This window comes from Rhipicephalus microplus, chromosome 9 (assembly GCF_043290135.1).
Source record: "Rhipicephalus microplus isolate Deutch F79 chromosome 9, USDA_Rmic, whole genome shotgun sequence".
Classification (NCBI taxonomy): domain Eukaryota; kingdom Metazoa; phylum Arthropoda; class Arachnida; order Ixodida; family Ixodidae; genus Rhipicephalus; species Rhipicephalus microplus.
Genome location: NC_134708.1, coordinates 10,005,240 through 10,019,464, shown reverse-complemented (window position 1 = coordinate 10,019,464; position 14,225 = coordinate 10,005,240). Strand labels below are relative to the sequence as shown.

General features: G+C 45.1%; 1 protein-coding gene and 1 long non-coding RNA gene across 2 annotated transcripts in view; one reads left to right on the top strand and one right to left on the bottom strand.

The window, feature by feature from the left end:
- Nucleotides 1–14,225, bottom strand: part of LOC142771527 (uncharacterized) — a 177,549-nt gene that overhangs the window by 5,825 nt on the left and 157,499 nt on the right. The gene's annotated exons all lie outside the window — the stretch shown is intronic.
- LOC119164850 (calcium-activated chloride channel regulator 1) overlaps nt 1–14,225 on the top strand; it is a 30,962-nt gene that overhangs the window by 1,953 nt on the left and 14,784 nt on the right. Inside the window, exons 2-7 of the mRNA XM_075873099.1 lie at nt 1,642–1,812; nt 2,475–2,772; nt 4,261–4,367; nt 5,785–5,964; nt 7,127–7,254; nt 9,949–10,063. Coding sequence (XP_075729214.1) covers nt 1,642–1,812; nt 2,475–2,772; nt 4,261–4,367; nt 5,785–5,964; nt 7,127–7,254; nt 9,949–10,063 — 999 coding nt within the window. The remainder of the gene's footprint in view (nt 1–1,641; nt 1,813–2,474; nt 2,773–4,260; nt 4,368–5,784; nt 5,965–7,126; nt 7,255–9,948; nt 10,064–14,225) is intronic.

Sequence of the window (14,225 nt, the reverse complement as noted above, 5' to 3'; positions counted from 1 at the left end):
TTTTTTTTACATTTTTTTACATTATTTGCGTCATTCTTGTTTTTTTTTTGTCACGCATAAGGTAATGAATTTTCGATCACAACCGCCGGCGCCTACACCAGAATTTCTGCGAAACGAGCTCTTTGACGCGCTTTAATAAAGCTTGGGCAAGACCTAGCTCTGAACGTGAAGCTAAAACGTAGAACTCGCTCGCTGGATTCCGTGCCGACCGGTTGTGCCCTCGCGATCTCCGACGACAGCGTAGCTCTGGCCGACTGGATTAGCCCTCCGCCATCTCCTGTCGCCGACACGAGCTCTCGCCAGTGATGCCCCGTCCTCGAACTTCTGCGACCGTGTCCTTCTGTCCTGTCTTCTCCTTACTTGTGTCGCTCCCTGTCCCTCTGCCCCGCTCTCTCCTTCCTCGCTCTCTGTCTCTCTACGTTTTAATCCTATCCTTTTATTCCCTTCTCTACCCCCATCCCTCGTGAGCTACTGTTGAGATGTCCTCCCCCTGAGAGACAGTTACGGGGCTCACTTTTCTCTTCTTTTCTTTTTTTAAAATCACTTCCCCAGAACGTGAAACCGGAACGTCGCCCCTGATGCCGAACTATGACTGGCCACTCGCTATCAACATCACGTAAAGTCAGCTCAAGCGTGATCGCTGCTTCGTCGTTCGTGTGCAGTTGCGGTGGGGGTGGTTTCTGAGGTTTCGGTGCCCGTTATCGTTCAGTTTTCACCATCTCTTGTACACTTCTGCAATCCGGGGCGGAAGTACGCATGTAAAACCGTGTTCAAGGAGAATCTGCAGCTGTATACGACCAAAATCCGATTGGTGCATGCACTTCATGGTCGGGGAGACCATTGGCGGGAAACGGGGACCCGCGGCTGTAAGCACTGCAACAGCAGCTACGCTTTTCCGAATGCGGCATCTACATGACGAAGAAAGCTACGGATGAAGCCAGTGATACTTACTGTGAATAAAAGGTAGAACCTCTTTTTACGATCTTGATCAGTGTTTCCATAGTCGAAGTCACAACGATATAATCATATATGGGTTCTTTTCTCTAACTGCCGTAACAATTCCAGAAAGCTGCACCCATTCCGAGAGAACTGAATGAGTTCGCGGTGATGCCTCTGGCCTGCCTTCGATCTGTTAAATGCTGTATTCATTTGTAAAATCGGAGAGAGCATTCCATTCCTGTTATTTACATAATGAGTGTTATTGCCTTTGACATTTGGCAATAAATTGTTGCCGCATTCTAAAGAAAACTTGTTTTCCATTTTTTCCCCAATATTTCAAAAAAGTGTGACATATGTTTCTTCCAATTGCTCAAAATTTCCGAAAATTTCGCATCTCTACCCGTATACCTTTCTGATTCCTGTGCCAGAGTCCAATGTGCTCTCTATATGCGAAGAGACTCTGCAAAAACAGCAGCTTTTCCTGGAGCGGCCGTATTCTCTAACTCCATCGTTCTGACTAGGGTTACCTGAGATCGCATCCGAAAGAGTTATAACTGTCAGCCTTGCTTCATATAACATCACAATGTTGCAATCGCAATAATTTCTTCGGCCTTGCGATGAAACAGATTCTTCGTTGATTGACGATAACACATCATTTCCTTTCGGTGATTAATTTGTTTTGTCGTTTCCTCTGTTACACAGTGTGTGGACGTGAGCATGGCTTCGCGACTGGCTGTAGCGGCCGCCCTGCTGTGCCTATTGAGCTGCGTGAAAAGCCTAACGGTAGACAAGAGCGACGGAGGCTACAAGGACTTGTTGATATCGATCCACAAGGATGTGCCTTACAACGAGACCATCGTGGAAAACATCAAGGCATGTCACATAGTCCAAATATCGATGTTCATTTAGCACTACACCGGAGATGTATATTCCGAATTCCAACGTCATAAACAGATACGCGGTCAGTAAGCGCCACGCTAGAACACGTGTTGCGCAACGAACGCTTCGCTGTATCAATTGCCTTGTTATTGGCACTGCTTTAACAATATGAAACCATATCATCTATACCAGCGGTCGATCTTGCTGCAGTTAAAGCCAGCAAGTGATGTCCCTATACTTTCCTTAGATTCACTGTCTGTTGGTTTCGTCAGCTGTGCCAGACAGAAGAAACGGACCATCAAGTAATTCCTGTTTTTACGTTCAGATAAATGCATTTGCACATATTTTAACATAGCGCACGACTATGCAGACAGAAGAGAAGAAGGGACCAAGCGAAGCGCTTCTGTTGTCTACGCGTAATCGTGCGCTGTCTTAAAATATGTTTAGGTATTGTCACCAACTGGCCCAGCTTTCAGCCCTTCTACAGAAAAAGGTATGTCATTAGGAAGTTTTCAATTGCAACTGTTATTTAAAATGAACGAAATAATGGTTCTGCACGCTTTGTGACGCACTTTCTGCTCTTCTTTCTTTAACACGGATAAACACCCTTTAGGCCGCAGTGAGGAATTATTGGACACACTCATCACCCCTTGCAGAGCCTCCTCAGGTCTTCGTCCGATTTCCTGCACCGTGCCACCAACGGCCGTGTCTATTTCAAGCACGTGATGATCAACTTCCCGAACACGTGGCCCAAGAGAAGCGGCGCGCGCAGCGTGTCTTCCAGCTGGTTCGACAAGAGCGACGTACGAGTCGACCTCTCCGGTTCAACCGCGGAGGAACGGCCTTTCACGAAACAGTCGAGACTCTGCGGGGAGCGCGGGGACTACATTAAGCTGACGCCAACGTTCGTAGCCGAACTGAACGCGTCTACAGCGAAGACTTTCCGAAACCCAGGTAAACTCATTGCGCAAACTCATCGAGTCTTCGAAGGAAGCCCCTTACGCAAAATAGGCTGTGCGAAAACCGAAGCTCTCCCTGAAGCGGTCGTGTAGACTTTCTTAAGGATTCGCTCGGAGGATTTCAAGCTGAACGGTTGTGCCCTCGCGATCTCCGACTTCAGCGTAGCTCCCGCCGACTGGTTCGCCCTCCGCGGTCTCCTAATGCCGTGCAGCTCTCGCATTGTGGCACCCCGCCCTTGGACTGCTTCGACCGGATCCCCACTTTCCTATCTCCTTCTTTTTTCCTCTCGTTGGCTGGCGGCTTCTTATCCGTCTATTTTCCTTCTATTCTTTTTATCCCTCCTTCCTTCTCCCTATATCTTTTATTCCCCATTCCTCTGCTGACCTGTTGAGGTGTCCTCGTAAGGAGAGACAGTTACGGGTCGGCACCTTTCTTTTCTTTTCTTCTGATATAACCACAATCTCTCTTTCTTAAACCAGCGTTTCGTGGAGTTACGCGAGGTCGGATCCAAAAGAGTTCGGATCCAGAATAACTGTCAGCCTCGCTTCGTATAGCATAAAGTTTTGTTGGCATTGCATTCCTTGCTTCGACCTAATGATGAATACGTGTTTTTCTTTTCTCATTTGCCTTTTTGTCTCTCTCTCTCTCTTTCTCTCCTTCTCGCCGAGTGTCCTTGCGATTTGTGCTTGACGTGGTACTGCCAGAAGATTAAAGGAATATCAAGACTGTTTATTGGTCTAGTTAGTACTTGCTAAATGACATATTTTAGACGATACTGGAGGCAAATAATTAGTGTCAGCTTGAAAGGTCAATGTTCGATAACGACTCAACGGCGAACAGCGCTTTAGCAATTGAAAAATTAAGGTAAATGAGACAATTTGCGCAACGAGAGGGGACATTTTCAGACACAAGCCCTACGTACCTTACGTTATATGGGCCTGAGTACAATTATCGAAAGTACTCGAATCGACCATGACAGGAAAGAACATTTCAGTGTATTACAATATGCAACGATATACAAATCGTGTGCTTCAGCCTGTTTCGCACAAGAAACAGCTCCTTGACGGTATACCCTTGGAAACATCGCAGTTCCCGTTTTTCACCGGGCTTGTGCTCCGCTAGAACTCCTTGCTCATTGCGCCAACACACGGAGCAACGGGCAGTAAATCAAGTAAAAACATTGGCATAACTACGTCACAAGGACGTGCTAACACGCGGGTAGTTTGAATTGCGCTAACGGTGCACGGAAAACTAAAAGCATGATTTTTTTTTTTTTTAAACTCCGGATTTGCTGAGCCTGAAACAAGCTATACGAGCTTCATGCAACGCTGTGTCAGCAATCAACGTCGATATATTTCTTCCCTTTAGCGTCCCTTTGTGGACTTTAGCGAGCTGCATGATCCAGAAAAGACCGCACCTAAAGGCTTCGGCCTGATGCTCGGAAGGATGGCTTCCTCCTCACCTTATCGTGCACACTTGCAGCATACGTGTTCGTGCATGAGTGGGCCCATTACCGGTACGGAGTCTTTGACGAACATGGCTGGCTGGATGACGAAAAGTACCCACGCACCTACTGCGAAGACGGAAAGGTGAGCACGTGATTCAGAGCGCCATATTGCTAAGGGACAGACATGTGTCAAGGCCTGTTTGAACACTACTCCTGCAAACGTGCGCATTGTTTTTTTTTTACTGTGTTGAATTACATTGCATTTTATCGTGTTTTTTTTATTTATTTACAGATACTGCAGGCCCTTCTCGGGCCCATGCAAGAGTGAAAGCAGAGAAATACATTGACAGAAATACGACATACAACTTGACAATGCATCAGTGTTGCTTGACGTAATTTTAAAACGTACAACACACATGAGGGGAGGCGTAAATATGCTTCCACAATCGCGTGTAAGCATGCGATACGGTATGCATACGGTAAAAGAACACAATGATAATGTCTTCCAATTTCGAAAAGATTCTTTAACAAAAGCTTATATTACAAATACGCTGAGAAAACACCTCTAATGGCACAGAGTTGACCGTCTCTTCAGGTAACCTATTCCAATAAGAAATTCCACGAGGAAACAAAGAAAAATTATCCAAATCAATGGGACTAATGGGTTGCCTAATAGTCTTACCGTGATGAATTCTCGCTGATCGTTTGAAAGGCTCTTGGATGTAGTGTTTCCGCGACATATCGAAGTGACCATAGTAACGCTGATAGGCGAATTTTAATCTAGATATGACCCTACGCTGCTCGAGTGTTTGAAGGTTTGCCCTATTACGTAAAGTGGTTACACTCGAGTGACGCGAATAAACAGAATAAGTGGAGCGCAAAGCTAAATTTTGTACTCTTTCAAGTTTACTTATTAAGCATTACAATACGCAATGACGCAGAAGACGCAAATACGCAATAGTGTTCTAACTGCCCATGAACCATTTTGTTCATTTTTAAATGTTTTAAAAGTTAAAGTGCACGAATAGAAGTACTGAACTCTCACACGCGGAACAGCGCGGTATTTTCGTCCTTAGTAAATTTAAATTTCTGTCTGAATCTTCGAAATACAGCTTCTGTCAGTGCCTGTTTAAACGTGTTTGTCACACGTAGGATCACTTCTAGTAAGTTAGGGATTCATGTTATTTACTCTAGCCTTTGATTGCTGTTTATATTAGTCTTCACTTGAACAGTGTAAAAGTATGCTTATATATTTACCTGCAAAAAGCTACAGAAGTTCAAGGGAACATGGGCGGTTGAAGAGCCAAAAGTTTGTGTTCACAGTTTTTTCACCTTTTTGCGGTTATGTTATTTACCCATGTTTTAACGTACGGTACGCATACATGTACTTCAGCGTATTTGTGCCTAGCGAACCAAGTGCTGCATTAATGTAATTTTCACAAAAGAAGGCTTTTATGACGAAGTGTTCAGCTCGTGAACGTAAGATTTCTCAAAAATGACGATGCATCAGTGGATTCACGAAGCTTTTTTTTTTTGTTATTGTCCTTGTGGTCTCTCAGGTCAAACTGAATGCGTGCTCGACAAAGTTTCGCTTCATCCCAAAAATGGCCTCCGGAGAGATATGCACGAAGCTCAATAAAACCTCGTGCAGATTTCCTAAGGACTGCGTTATTCACGTCTACACATCGGTGAAGGATCCGGTGGAATCGTCTATCATGTTCATGCCGTATGTCGCAAACGTGAGTACGCCAGGTTTTTCGGAGCACGCTCGTTGCCTCTTCTACGAACGAATAAAGAACGCTCCACAAACCGCAATAACTTATAATGGCGGTCATGTTTCATTTCGTAAAGGACACCACATTTTGCTGCGAAAGCGATTAATATAGAAGCACCCGTCCCACTGGCATACTGTCACTTCTGTAGAGGCCTCTGCAGGAAAAAAAAAAAATATGTGTACGCTTAGTGGTTGGCATCGTTGCGAGTGTCCCACTTCGGTTAAGATTCATAATATTATCTGGTGTTTTACGTCCCAAAACCACCATATGATTATGGGACACGCCGTAGTGAGGGGCTCCATAAATTTTGATCATCCGGTGTTCTTTAACGCGCACTGACATACAGGGTCCTCCACCATTTCGCCTCCATCAAAATGCGACCGTCGCGGCCGGCATCGAACCCGCGACCTTCAGGTCAGCATCCCAGAACCTTAGCCGCAAACACTGCGGCGTCGAAGCAAACACGGCCCGCCTCGGTGCCACAGTGGTTACTGTGCTCGGCTGGTGACCCGAAGGTCCCAGGTCCGATCCCGGAGGCGGCACTCGCTAAAGAACAGCAGGCGGTCGAAATTTCCCAAGCCGCCCACTACGGCATGATTAAATCACATCGTGGTTTAGGTACGTGAAAACTCCAAGTATTCAAAAAAAACGGTTACCGTTGCTAGTGCACGACTTCGGGAGCGGCAACTTCTGCCGCGCGTGTATGATTTTACTCATCGTATCCTAGTGAATCTAGAAAGCTAAATTTTATATTAAACAGTGAATGAAAGGCCTAACTACGAAGTGGCCGGCAACCACTTTCTGGGGTGAGGCCATGTTTTTCGGGCTCGCGCACGCGCACTTCACACCCCGTATATTCTGGTACGCGCAAAGCATGTTGCGTACAACGGAATGTTGGACAGACTAAAACACCCTATGGTATGGTTGTCGAATGTTCGGTCGTCGTAAGGCAGCTGGCTTCTGGCCATAAGCGCCGACCTAAACTATAGACATTCCAAAACGTAACAGTGACCGGATGTTCACACGATTACAAGCCTGTGCCGCAAACGAGGATGTTGCCGAGACGGGTACGGTATTTCCACGCATAAAGTACGCTCACGTTCTAAAACCACGACCTACATTGCAGGTGAGCCAATTCTGCGACTCCGGCAAAGGATCGCGCCAGCACAACCGTTTCGCTCCCAACAAGCATAATGCGATGTGCAAGGGGAAATCCACGTGGGAAGTGATCAGCGAGAACGAGGACTTCAAGAAGTATGGACCCTTCTCTTTCATCCCTGAGCCTAACTTATTGTTTAAGCTCGCGTATTCCTTCAGTGGCCCCACGTTGCACAACTGCAACGGTCCCATGCCAAGGCATTGACTCCAGCGGTGCGGAAGAGTACGATTAGGCACCGTACGTGCAACTATATTGCCGCGTCTCCGTCAGGGCATAGAACGCGCGAGCAGCCGGCATTGCTCTGCGGGGCGACACCTTGCATCAGTTCTGGGCTCTCACGTGGTGTGCCCAGGAACATGCACAGCATAACAGACATGCTGACAAAAATTGTACGAATGACAAAGTTGAAAGGCGCACTTGCTTCAGTGGTGTGTTATCAGTCGCGTAATAACAAGAACGTACACGATAACACGCAACTATAGCGATGACTCGCGAGATGGCGAAAAGGTGCGTGTTATCCCCCCAAACTCGTCTTTTTTTCTTTTTTTTGTGAATCTAGATTTTGAAATCACCCCGAAGGAGCATGCATCTTCGGTTAAACAATATTTTTATATATAACTGAAGTTTGACCTCACAGAACCCTCGTGCAATTATGAGACGCCATACTAGAAAGCTCTGGAAATTTCGTTCCCCTGGAGTTCTTTAACGATCCCCTAAATCTAAAAAACACGGGCTCACGGTCCTAAAGCATTTTCGCCGCCATCGAAAATGCGGCAGCCACAGACTCGATTGAACGCCGCGATTCATTTAAACAAGCGCAACTTTCATTGATTGATTGATATGTGGGGTTTAACGTCACAAAACCGCGACATGAATATGGGAGACGCCGTAGTGGAGGGCTCCGAAAGTGTAGACCACCTGGGGTTCTTTAACGTGCGTCCAAACGTGAGCACACGGGCCGATAGCATTTTCGCCTCCATCGAAAATGCAGCCGCCGCAGCCGGGATTCGATCCCGCAACCCGCGGATCAGCAGCCGAGTACCTTAGCCACCAACGTTACTTGAACCAGGTTCTAGTAACGTTGTTAGCCACTGTATACCACCGCTGTGGGGTAAATCACAACGTTCAACGTTGCCACTCGTGCAAAGCAGGTCAGCATGTCTGTTAAGCCGCACATGCTCCACGGCACACCACACCAGAGCCCGCAACTGCCGCAAGGTGTCACTCTGATGACCACGACTTTTCATCCCTTCATTTGGGATGTTTTGTATCCCTTCTTTGATGTCATCGTTTGTTTGTTTTTTTGCGCAACGCCGTGTTGAGATCGAGACACCAGGCGGGAATGAGGCTGTATATACGTACGCACTTTAGACAGGCTAAGTCTCGGTTATGCACCGAGAATTCGGTGATATTACAGGCAAAATATTTCAGCATTACGGAAAGGCAGCAGGTTCTTTAAGGTTCATAATCGTGGTAGGGCCGCACCAGTGACGAGTACACAACGAAAGAGAAGCACATAAGGCATGCGTTGTGCTTTCCACTGAAGTTCTTTTTTTTATTGAAAATATTTCTTATAGGCACTTCATTGTGCGCAATATAATATCAATACCGCAAGTGCTGTCTTTTTCTCGATACTATGGCATTAGTTATCTGGTGTCCAGCATAATTATTACAAAATATTTGTATTAACAGTACAAAAAAATTCGCCATTGTGCATTCATTTAGGAACATTACATTTGAGCAGCTTTGTATTTTCTAATGACGCATGCGTAAGCTAGATATACAAACTTCGATAAGATCCCCATTGATGTGTAAAATGCACGTAGAAAAATTAGTACACTCCAGCAGAGCTGATGTAAGCTGATGACAAAGCAATCCACTCAACGAGAATCTATTCCAACGCAAAAAAAAAGTAACAACATTGCTGAACATCAATTTCAAGCAAACTTAGAATAGCATAGCAAAAAAGTAAGCGGCTTACAAGTCGAGATAAGCGCCGTGTAAAGAGCACTCACGGTTGATTCAATGAATGATAGATTCTGAAGTCCTCTACCGTTTAATTTTAGGCATATACGGTTACATGTCCTCCAGCAGCCCCTATACTTTTTTTAATAATGAATCAAGATAAGTACGGCGAAATAAATTCAGTGGCTCCCTTACGTATTCGACTAAGATGTTTTTCATCTCAGCGAACTGTATTGATCCCCCCCGCACCTCTTTTCACGCCATCAGAAATATTTCTGTACGTAACCTAGCTTTGTAATGCCACCTCTCCTAGAAGCATTGCAGGCTCTCTGGATCCCACCTAATTTTTCACCGTTTTCTACTATTGGCCAAGCGATGACGCTACGATGATGTCATCAAGTTACTTCATTATGACGTCACAAATGTTGTAAATAGCTGACGTCACAATGAAGTCGTATAGTGACGCCATGGAGTTTTTTTTTTTCATACGTCGTAGTGGAAAGAAAAGGAAAGGCTATGGGAAATCAATAAGACGGTTTGCTACCCTGCACTGGGGGAAGGGACGAGGAATTAAAAGAAAGAAACAAAGAAGAAGAAAGCTCCGCTGGGGTACGGGCGCCTGTCCATTGCACGGCTACAAGTGGTCCCTGGAACTCGCGTCGCTTTGTTAGCCTGCAACGCATAGAGCCACGATCCGAGGATCTCCTCTTTGGGCGCTTGTTCATAGTTTTGTGAGGCATCTAACGCTTTATACTTAATAATAAAAACAGATCACTATTAACTAACACGCGTATTGTTCCATTACCGTCTCGCCATGCTTGCAGCCTGCCAAGACCCGACATCTCCAAGCGTATCGAGGTTTCGTTCGATGAGACGCAGCAGAGGGAGGATCTGCCCCAACGGATCGTCTTGGTTCTCGACGTTTCCGCCAGCATGGACGTAAGCGACTGATGCTTTCAAATAATCGTATTGGTGGAACGCAGTAGTAATGACGGCTAAAGTGACACGAATGTACTGCATCTTCTGACACAGCCGAGGCTCTTTTGAGAAACTTTACGTTCGTGCTAGGCTAAATAAAAAAAGTAGGTTGCCCCTTCTTGCAATTAATCATAACGCGATACTTAAATAGAATACTATGATGTAACAGAAGTTTCAGCTTTATTTAGCGTTAAAACACAATAAGTTTAAACCTCGGGCTACAGGCATACAAGTTCGCACTCTGCATTTCAAGAAATGGAGGAAAATTTCTAAATATGCACATGTGAAGCACAGTCGCATATTCGTCTTTCTCATGACGTAATTTCTGTAACTGAGTATGACGTATAGCTTCTGGACCTGGCCAGAATGACGTCATCATCAAAAACATTTCTCAACAAAGTCAGAGAGGCATTCCCTAGCTATAACCTCTGATCGAACGTCAAACGTAGACTAAATGTAACTTGTGTACAGACAGGAAGTGCTTCGCTGAAGTTGCTTCGCTGATTGGAGTTGTCATAATGGACGTTTGGTAGATAAATAACCTTATTAACGGCACAACAAGGTCATTGAATTCATCTTGCCAGTGGTTCAAAGGGCGGTGGGCAAAAACATGCCCCAGCCATTTCGGCCCAGTTAATCCCACTCTTATAGAGGTCAGTATGCAGGGCCATATATTTTGCAGTTCTCTCTATAATCAGCTCTAATTTCGTTATACGTGGTGATGCCTTCCTGCGGGAAGATCATGCATAGGTGGAAGGGTTCACCTATCCTCGGGCTGCACAGTGGGCCACCTCATTCCCTGAATTCCCCACGTGAGCGGGCACCCATACAAGACGTATCTTACTAGATGCGAAGCAGCTCTTTGACTTACGAGTGTAACGCCGTCGTACGTGCGTCCATACGAACACGCCACAACGCGTTCCGCTCACCGCAGGTGTTGGGCGTTGACAAGAAGGTCACGCCGCAGCTGCGCGTTGACGTCACGCTCTCCTCGCACGCTTCCCTCGCAGGTGTGCTCTGACGTCAGTCCCTCCCTCACCCGCAGCACGCGCGCCGCAGCGCCCTCAACTGCGGCTCCTCCACCCGCTCGCAACACAGTTCTATCTCACTTCACCCTCTCCACACCCTGCAACGATCGACCGCATGCTTCCAGCTCGTTTATCTGCGATGAAACTTACAAAAACCCAACCCGCCTCCGTTTTTTTTTTTTTGCATTTGAAGCAAACATTTACTTGAGTAAACACTACACCGAGTTTCGCTTCAAACCGTTCTTCCAGCACCCACGTCGACGCTTGCTTAAACCACGTCAACGCCGTGCACACAGTGGCTGCTTCACCTCCCAACAGGGTTCTCTTCGGGGAGATGGTCAACAATTTTTTGCTTAATTGTTATTTCCGATGATGTCGGTCACGATCGGCCTAAACCAGCCCATTACGTAGTTCGCGAGCGCCCTTTTAGAACCACTCAAGATGTGACTAGTAGTCCGAATCGTGGCGGCCAGCGCGACGGCAGCTTCCCCTGCCTCTAATTCTGAGGTCGTTTATACGGTGGTCACAGTAATAGGTTCCCCATTGCCGGTCACCTCGCATATAATGTAAGCGTCTCTCTCCTGTCGAGAAGCGTCAACATACAGCACGTTTAGGTGATTTCGAAAAGTTTTTGCGAGTTTTTCTGCCGTTGCCTTTCGTCTATCGTCATTCGTCATGTATTCCTGCCAGCATAGCGATAAATCTGTCCCAGTTCTTTATTTATTTATTTATTTATTTATTTGTTTATTTATTTATTGTACCCTCAGGGCATACAGCATTATAGAGGGGAGTGGGTTTAGAAGACAAAAAATACAATTGAAACGTGAAAAACAAATCACATTCAGTACATGCGTACAACACTCGAGAACAACGTGTAAATGACAACGCTTACACAATATCTAAAAAAAAAAGGAAGCACCGCGACAAATCAAACAAGAAATCAAAAAATCAAACAAAGAAGCACCGCGACAAAAAAAAAATACCGTAATGACGATCTAACACACAAAGAAAGTACCGAAAAAAAATTACAACATGGCACAACGAATCTGCGATACACAAATGAACGGTAACCGAACAGCAGCAAACAAAACCAGGGGAAAAAATGCGTTGAGCACATCAATGCATAAAATTTTCGAGTGCCACCCGAAAGCGTTCCTGATTAGTAATCGTGACTAGTGACGCAGGCAGGTTGTTCCAATCATGGCATGTTTTCGGTAAAAAAGAATGGGAGTATGTTAGGGTGTTTTGGCGCGGAATATGAACCTTGTAATGATGGTCGAGGCGTTCAGATAGGAAAAAAGGAGGGTTTAGCCAACGTGATTTAAGTATGGGGTTATGGTGATACGCTTTATGCAGCACACAAAGGCGAGCAAGTTTCCGGCGAATAGCATTCGCACAATTTCGCACAATTTTCGAATATTCGGCTTGAAAAATGCTAAAGCACTGGCGATGATTATACATACATATATATATATACATACATATATATATATATATATATATATATATATATATATATATATATATATATATATATATATATATATATATACAAACTAAACTATTTGTTGGGGGCGAACTTGTACCCGTAAATTGAAACGGTAAGTTTAATAGCAAGTCAAGGTGTAAACTGATAGCAGGCAGAAAAGTGTCGGTTGTCGAGTGATCTTATCATCATTGAAACACGTCGTCTTCCATAAATCAGTCATCAAACCTTCCAGCGTTATCGCTGGCGCTCCGGTAAAAAGCGCTTGAGAAAACTTGACTATACTCGCGGCCTGCGCGTAATTTTTCAAGCAATGATGTAGAACGATTGCGAACCTTCCCAAACATTGCGGCACCGTCGTAGTTTTAACGGGTGAAATCAGAATACATTAAACAAAGCAAGAAACGCGAGTGACAATATGATTCGCGGGACACTAAAGAGCAAAAAGATTTTCGCGTATTGATGAAGTACAACTTCACTATCTCCAAAACACCATCCTTACAGGGACACGACGCTTAGAATGTGAGAAAACACGTGAAAAGAAACTGCGGCGCCGCCCTGACGTTCCCGTACCAAGAAATTCCGAAGGCGTCTTGTAGCCTCCAACCAATGAAAATGAAGTACATTGCAACCGGTGGGTGCCATAGACTTTGCATACGAAATTTCAGAAAATTTTGTTGAGCCGGGGACACACAAATAGCGAAAATCCATTTGGTAATTTCTTAATTCACGCCTGATGATTTTGGCGCAAAATTTGAAACTGTAATTTCAACCTTGAATTTCTCCGTTAATAATGAAGCAATCGCTGTGAAACTTGTGGCATCACAGCTCTCAGAGTGCAGTTTGTCAATCCAATTAATTCTATTTGGTGTCCCTTCAAAGTATAAATAAATAAATAAATAAATAAATAAATAAATAAATAAATAAATAGGTAAAACGTATTCCAACTCCATTCCTCTGACAGCAAGAGCACAGTTTTTGCTCACCCGAAAACAAAAAACCGCAATAAATACCGTCGAAACACATCGTTTATTACTTTTTTCTTGAAAGCTACAACATATATACCAATTACATATATTTTTATTTAAAATATATTTTTACACTGAGCAATCTGTTCGGAACGACAAGTTAGCACTTTGCGGCTTCACCTATTGCGGCATTACACGAGATAACACCTGGCTCACACAATAAGAAGCTTTAGAATAGCGCACTGCAAGCCCTTGCGGTGCGGTCGCTGCCACTGCGCATGCGTCGTAATGCGAGCCGCCGTTCTCGCTTGCAGTCCGCTCGCAGAAAATCAAAAATAGCGCGGCATGTGCGGCCCGCAAAGCGCTGGGGCCGAGTACCCTCCATGCATTTGGGTTTACGGTAAGGGGCTGAAGTTAATAAATTTTTCCGTGGAGGGAGAGTGGGCAGAACAGACGCTATTCTAAAACTCATATGACACCCACAACACCCACAATGCCTTCTAACGCTATTCTAAAACTCCCTATTATCGATGGCTGCCGCAGCTAAGATTGCCGCAGCTATCTGTTCTATTTACGTTGTGCTGACGCGTCGCCTGATATGATTATCTCGTGGCCACTGCTTGTATCTGCCTTTTAGTCCA